This window comes from Magallana gigas, chromosome 4 (assembly GCF_963853765.1).
Source record: "Magallana gigas chromosome 4, xbMagGiga1.1, whole genome shotgun sequence".
NCBI classification, from domain to species: domain Eukaryota; kingdom Metazoa; phylum Mollusca; class Bivalvia; order Ostreida; family Ostreidae; genus Magallana; species Magallana gigas.
Window position 1 is genome coordinate 3,406,626 of NC_088856.1, and position 7,437 is coordinate 3,414,062.

At 40.8% G+C, this 7,437-nt stretch overlaps 1 protein-coding gene across 2 annotated transcripts; it reads left to right on the forward strand.

Moving 5' to 3' along the window:
* On the forward strand, positions 1-7,437 carry LOC105342193 (kelch-like protein 12). Of its 2 annotated transcripts, none has more exons than XM_034449008.2 (7): positions 1-1,662; positions 3,407-4,142; positions 4,401-4,674; positions 5,231-5,417; positions 5,664-5,858; positions 6,065-6,282; positions 7,072-7,437. In XM_034449008.2, exons 1-7 carry the CDS (start codon positions 101-103, stop codon positions 7,230-7,232), a joined length of 3,333 nt encoding a protein of 1,110 aa, XP_034304899.2. In that variant the 5' UTR covers positions 1-100; the 3' UTR covers positions 7,233-7,437. The 2 variants fall into 2 exon arrangements, with proteins under 2 accessions (XP_034304899.2, XP_034304900.2); XM_034449009.2 differs by having other exon boundaries at positions 6,889-7,148.

The window sequence follows — 7,437 nt, forward strand, 5'->3', positions numbered from 1 at the left end:
CGGGAAAGGTTTAACATCACATGACGTCATAAACGTCGCTTAGATGTGACATTGATGGCAACGTGGTAAACATAAGGAGGTCCATCAATATCATAGAAAGATGGCCACAAAAACAGTCCGAACCCCAACAAAAGTGCGCGCCAATCGCGAGGCGGTGATAGAGTACTTCGATGCCATGAAACAGGAACCGGTGAAGGACGGATCCACCCTACAGCAGACACCCAGTGGCCTGCACTTCAAACTCCCCACGAAGCGGTTAGTTTACGAGAGCGACCATTACGCAGTCTTTGATAATGAAGAAAGCGCGAGTTCGCAGAGTGATGATGCAAGTTTTCATAGCTTACGCGGTCAGGAGTCAATCGAGGCCCCTCAGGGATTCTACTATGGAACGGAGAATGAATCGCAGAGGTATCATGGAGGACGAGAGCATCAACAAACAGCATCAAGCTCGGGTCTACAAGATCGGCGATATACAAACTCACAACGCTCAACAAGTGACAACAGAGATCCTACATTCACTACACAGCAGGATTCGCGGCATTGTAGAATGCCAGGAGCATCCCAAACTTACCACTATAGAGGAGGTACACGCGAAAAGTCAACCGCTTCGATTTGTACGCCAGATGAAAAGCTAAGGAGTGGGCCAGCTGGTATGCAACAACAGGCGAGTACATTTGTTGAGCAGAGCAAAGTTGACGGCGGGCAACACAGGACTACAACATCGAGTCACTCCCAAGGAGGCTGGCAGAGCGCGCAACATGGAAGCCAGCACGCTACACAGTACAACCAGAAACAGGGAGGGGTGTCAGGTACAGCTGATCTGGGTCATCTGTACGGGTATGTCGATGACAAGCGGGCGGACAGAAAGGGAGAGGAGGCAAAATACGAGGAAGATATACTCAGGAAAGGATTCGAAGAAATGATGAAAGAGGCTGTATCATCGACGAAAGAAATCAACCAGTTTTTGTACGACCTCTGGCGTACTCAGCGCATGTGTGACATTACGATTAAGGTCAATGAGAAGGAGTTCCACGCCCACAAACTGGCGCTGGCCGCCCACAGTGAGAAGTTCACCAACCGGTATTGTGAGGAGGCACCCTCTACCGTCACAGAGGTGATCTTACCCGACGCCACGCCGGAAGCCACCGAGGCGCTCATAAACTACATCTACACGAACGAACTCACGCTCACCGCGGAAAACATCGAATCCATCATCGTCTGCGCCAGGCAGCTGGGCATAAAAAGCGCGCTGAATTTCTGCCAAGATTTCCTTTACTCTTTTAACGAAGACAGCGTACTGTTCTTGCTGCCAATCGCACAGAGACAAGGTTTTACGGAAGTTGCCGAGCGCATGTTCGGATTTATCAACAAGAGTAGCTTGGTGATGCTGCAGTCCGTGGGGTTTCTTCAGTGTGAGGTACACCAGGTTGAGTGGATGATCTCCCGTGATGAGCTGGTCGTGAGCACAGAGTTAGAGGTCTTCATGGCTGTCTTAAGGTGGATCAACCACGACCAGAGCGACAGAATCAAGTACGCCCCGATGCTGATTGGCTGCGTGCGTTTGATTTACATCAGTCCGGAAGATCTAGTCAAGCATGTCGAGCCCGAGACCCACATCTTCAACATACAGAAATGCTTTGAAATGCTGTATTTTGCATTCAGGTAAAAACAATACACGCAAATTAGAAATCAACATGTTAAAGCAAAAATAATATAATGTACAAAAAATGGTTAACATCTGGTGATCCCCCCGTATCACGCATTCCCTGATTCTTACATTCTTACACATAGTCCTACTCAATATGCTACAATTTTAAATGAACCAAATGGAGTGTTACAATATGTAATAATGTATGTTGCAATTACATTTTATTGATTACGAAAAGTTCCTGCTTACAGTAGGTTTGATTTCTTGAAAGATCGATGCGCGAGACCTAAAGAAATTTTGCTTTTATACAAAGAACCAAACAACACACAGGTTACATACCAGGGTGATATGCGGTTTTAATAAGTATCCGTTCATTGGATACCGAACGGCAGACATGCACCTTTGACAGAGCCTTTGTCTGAAAGTATAGATTTATTTTCAGTCAAGTATCATTTATTTATTCGCCCTATTTCAAATTCTTGTTCTTCATTCAACGAGTTAAATCCATAGTTACTAAGACAGGTAATTCATCATGCAGTGGAGGCCAACTCAATGACTGGGACTTAAGAGCAACATTGGGTCACAAATGTTTATAATAGAACTTTAAGGCAATTTTCATGCATACAAGAATAAGTCAGTTGTGTTGAGAGTAAAATTCACATTTATCTGTGTTTTTATATCTACATGCGTTACGCTATTCAGCTATATATACCGGTATATATTTATTTAAGAAATGATCTCAATGTCTTCCAAAGTTATATGAGTATAACCTGGGTTGAGGCAGTTTACGCTTTATGATTATAAAAAAGCGTAAATTGCTCCAATCCAGGTTATACGAGTATAACTTGGGTAGATATTGAGTTCATTCCTTATAATTTAATTTTCTGTAATTTACTGTACGAATTGAGTGCATTTTACCTTTAAAAATGATATTAAGGTCAAGATCTAGTAAATGAAAGGTGCCTACAGGTTTGTGAAATTCAAGATATAAATTCTTTTAATGGTGCTTCATATCAATACCTTTGTTTCATAGGGTGTACCGGGGCTAATATTTTTGGTAAACACAATGAAAAATCATGTTTTGAACAACCATTTTCTATGAAATATGAGGGATAAAAGTAACAAATCTCGGAGTTTTGTCCATTTTTGACTAATGAAATATATCTAGAATGCCTACAATCTCTCCAAAAACGGAATTAAAGAAGCCCTTGACCTCCTTTTTAAAATGATGTCAAATTAAATATAGGTACCGGGGTTTCTTTTATCTTGATTAAATATATAATGTCAAAATATTGTTTTATTTTCTACCTAATTCCTTTAAAGCCGTAAAATACGGGAAAAGATTCATCAAATCAATTATGACGTCATAATGGTTCTAGCACCATAAAGACACTCTGGAATCATTTACTAGATCTTGACCTTAATCTATTCAAAATTCAAACGCAACGTCAAGCGGATTAGTACGTTTTCGACGTTGGTGCATTGTGACGTGCAAACCAGGTTATACAAATTTAACTTATTTTTTTTTTATCCAATCAAATGCTATGTTACAACCAGAATTGAATTATTTAAGAAATAATTGCAGTTCCTCCATATGGACTTACAGTGGGAAAGAACAATGGATATGCAAATATATATATATATATGTATTGCCATACCAATAGTCTATTTTGTAATATGCTTGTAAATGTATTAATATATTTTAAAACCTGAGAGCAAAGAAACATTAACGTGATTTGCCTGTCATGTGTCATATAGGTATCATGCAATCAAGTTGAGCGGAAGCACGATGTACACTATAATGAAGGTTCCGCCGCCCAGAAGGTACACGGTCCCTGTCTCTGAGCAGACCCAGATAGCAGATCGGCGGATCTCAGAGAAACCCAGGGGGGTCACAAACAAAACTAACAACATGTCGTGCCCCGCTCTCCACTACTCATACGCCTCAACAGGAAGTGAAATCAGGCGGGACTTTCCGGGTGGGAGAAATGTTGCCGCCGAGAATTCAAAACCGTTGTTCAAGTCGTGCAGTGACGACAACAGGCAGACCTCGGGAAGTCCAGTAAAAGCTGGAATTCTGAGACCCACGGGACAGAGCTCTAGTGTCTGTGCCAAGGAGAGTAGCGCGAGTAAGCAGGGTAGTGTCCGTGAGTGGAGCAGCGGATACTGTACAGAGGACGCCCAACAGAGAGCGAATCAGACCGGAAGTCAGGCGCTCAAATATAGTCCGGAAGGCAGAAGTGCGGGACATGTTCAGTCACAAAACTCCCCACAAATCTCAAGGGGTGAGAGGAATGGAAGCATGGGCCCAAAGAGACTGAGTTTTAGCGAGGCGTTAGCGATAAATACAGATGATACAAGGGGTTATAATCCGCTGGGGAGAGGCCAGGAGTCACGTGATGCTGAACCGTCACGTGATAGCGAACAAGACTCTGAGAAAACATCAACAGAGTCCGACTCTAGCGAATCTGCCAAAATGCCGAAACCACGAAGGGTAATTACACGCTCCACCGATCAGTGCAAATTTATCGCGTGTTAAAACATTAATTATATACGGTACATATATTAGTGTAAAGTTACACAAATGTGGAATCTATTTTATTAAAGAAAAAAAGAGAGAAAAAAATGGCTTTAGCATCAACTACAATAAAGTTAAACACTTAATAAATTGTAGAAAGAATGAATAAAATATAGTTATGCAAATTCTTTCGATACTGTATTACATATTTTTGTTTTAATCTAATACATTTAGGTAGTGAACAAGATCCACCAAGCGAGACCGGAGACTGAGAAACCATTCGAGAGAACCAAGGTTCCCAAAACCCGGACCCGGAATAAGCCACTGTCACGTGACCGATTCCTGGTGATCGGTGGGATCGATCCGTTTGAAGTCACGGACTACCAGACCAGTCGGTTGGTGGAGGAGTACTTCCCCGGCAAGTCGGAGTGGACAGCTAAGACCAGCCTCCCTGACTCACGCCACCACACGTGCGCATGCCTGTTGGACGGATTCATATACCTCGTCGGTGAGTACTATCGTTGTTTTTTTCACACGCATTTAATTTACTTTTTTAATGAATACAAATTGTATATCAACATTTTTTCATAAAGATTGATTATTTTTTCTCGACATATGATTTCTTAAAAATCTGTGGAAATACAAAAATTGTAAGACTCCTTTTTAAGGAAAGTTAACCAAATTTTTTCTCTAGTTGGCTACTGTAAATTCCTTATCTACGCGATTCTGCCGTTTTGTATCAAATCGCGAGAATATAATATCGCGATCACTAGTTTTTGTTATAATTTCCTATAGTTTAAAACTGTCTTAAATATAAAAGCGAGATTTTTAAATTGGCGAGGGTTGCCTCTTGCGATTTTACGCAGAAATTAATTCCTCGCGTTTAATTAGAAATTTACAGTATGTATACATGGAGGAGTTGGTGCTGCGAGAATTGACTACATTTCGATATTGATCGTGTCTATTCGAAAACGCCGACATCGTTATGTGCTCATGCTTAGATATATACATTTGTAAATAAGGATAGTACATGTTGACCGTTTATAATGTGTCTCTTTGCACAGGCGGATCCACTTACAGCCAAGAGAAGCCAGACAACCTGGCCAATCCGACCTCCACCTGTTTCCGGTACGATCCCGATAAAGATAACTGGTCCCGAATTTCCTCGCTACAGACTCCCCGAATGTACCACGGAGCTGGGGTTCTCGACGGGGTGGTGTACGCAGTAGGGGGACACGATTACACCGGCAGGTAAGATTAAAGAAACATCACTCACAGGACGCGCCAATGACGTTAATGAACAAATGTCTTGAAGTTGGTTTTCTGGTAGATTGAACCTATAATAGCCGCTTTCGAATTGGCATGACTGTGTGTCCTTAAAGCGGAAAACTTTGCCGAAAAAGTTCGAGAAGAGGCGATTAAAATGCGTGTTTGTGTATTGTTTTCTTTGATATTCTTAAAATGAATTGGACGTTGACTCACTTCCTTCCTATCCAGAGCCCTCGATACTGTGGAATTTTATAACGCTGACACGGACTCATGGAGCTACGCAGCCAATATGACGGAACCAAAGCTGGGTGTGGCTTGCATCGGGTACAAAGGTCACTTGTATGTAATGGGTGGATCGATAGACCGCGGGGGCAAGAAGGTCGTCCTGAAAACAGTGGAGTGCTATGACCCCAAACTTAACTGGTACGAATGCTCAAGTTCACTTTTCCTCTGTAGACTTTTTGGTTATTTGTAGAGTTTTGTCTAAGTCACTTTTTAAAACAGCATCGCATAACCATAATTTAAATGCATTTTTTTACGAGCATATTTAGTCGAAAAATATATATTTGATCAAAATTTCCTTTGAAATTTGTGAAAGTTAAATTGTTCTAATTTTTCTTGATTTATAGCTGGGTGCGTAAAAGGAGTCTCCCAAGACCTTTATGTCATGCATGCGTCCTTGAAGTAAACAATTATCTATTTCTTCTCGGCGGAGCAACACAAGAGGAACCAGGAGGTGATATGGTGAGCTCTAACGTGGTGTATCGCTACTCCAGCCTCAGTGAAGTGTGGACGGAGTTCACGGAGATGATTACTCCCCGCCACGACGCAGGCGCAGTAGCTGTCGGTGAGAACACAATAGTGTTGTATTGGACTACAAACATTTTTTCAGAAGGATAAATCGCAGCCAAACTTTTGCAATTTTTTCTATGGGGGCTACCCATCTAAATCGGTAAAATATGCTACTGTTTGGAGCTATTTTAACAAGTTAGAGCCTAGAGTTTGGGGCAATAATCGCCAAACTCCAATTTCACAAAGGCGGAGTCTACTCATGGTTAACTGTCCAGTCATTGGCTATATAATATAATTATATTGATACATCAAACATGACAACATTTGTCCGACTATATCCAGGACTTCACATACATTTCAGTTAAAACAGCATTAATTTCACCTACAATGTAATATTATCTTAGCGATAAAAATACGAAGGTCCTCAATACTTGGATGCTTGTATTGATGACTTACATTCCACGAAAAATCAAAACTCTTCTTAAAATGGCTCCGACATGTATATCACACCAACAGTTGCTGTTTTATTTTAACAATAACATATTTTATTACAATTTAATTATAGTGGGGATATTACAATATAATTAAGGTGGGGATCTGCATTGCGCCCTTGATTTTCCCACAAACTCATTGAACAGATTGCGTGTTTATCTTATTTTAGGCTGTAATATATACGTAGTTGGAGGAATACAGATGCTTATTGCGTGTTTATCATATTTTAGGCTGTAATATATACGTAGTTGGAGGAATACAGATGCTTATTGCGTGTTTATCTTATTTTAGGCTGTAATATATACGTAGTTGGAGGAATACAGATGCTTATTGCGTGTTTATCTTATTTTAGGCTGTAATATATACGTAGTTGGAGGAATCTGCACACAATCTGGCGAGGCTGTGGATACAATAGAGGTCCTGGACTGTGAGACGGCCACGTGGGAGGAGGAGAACGAGGAGGAGTTCCGGCCCGTGATAGGCGTGGCCTGTGTGCTGATGCCCCGCCTATAAAACATGGCCGCCAAATACGTCAATCAAAAATAAACACATTTTTTAAAAAGCTTTATATTTAACAGAAGATTTTATATCTATTTTAGTATATATTTATACATTATTTGCTCAATATTTATAACAGTTATTACCGTTTTGAATTTATTAATATTTGAATCAATTTATGAATTGTAACAAGTAAATAAATAAAAGATGAGATCACGCA

Coding starts and splice junctions, on each gene's coding strand:
- LOC105342193 (XM_034449008.2), top strand. CDS start 101: ATGGCCACAAAAACAGTCCGAACCCCAACAAAAGTGCGCGCCAATCGC. Junction 4,143..4,400: donor AAATGCCGAAACCACGAAGG/GTAATTACACGC, acceptor TAATACATTTAG/GTAGTGAACAAGATCCACCA. Junction 5,418..5,663: donor GGACACGATTACACCGGCAG/GTAAGATTAAAG, acceptor CTTCCTATCCAG/AGCCCTCGATACTGTGGAAT.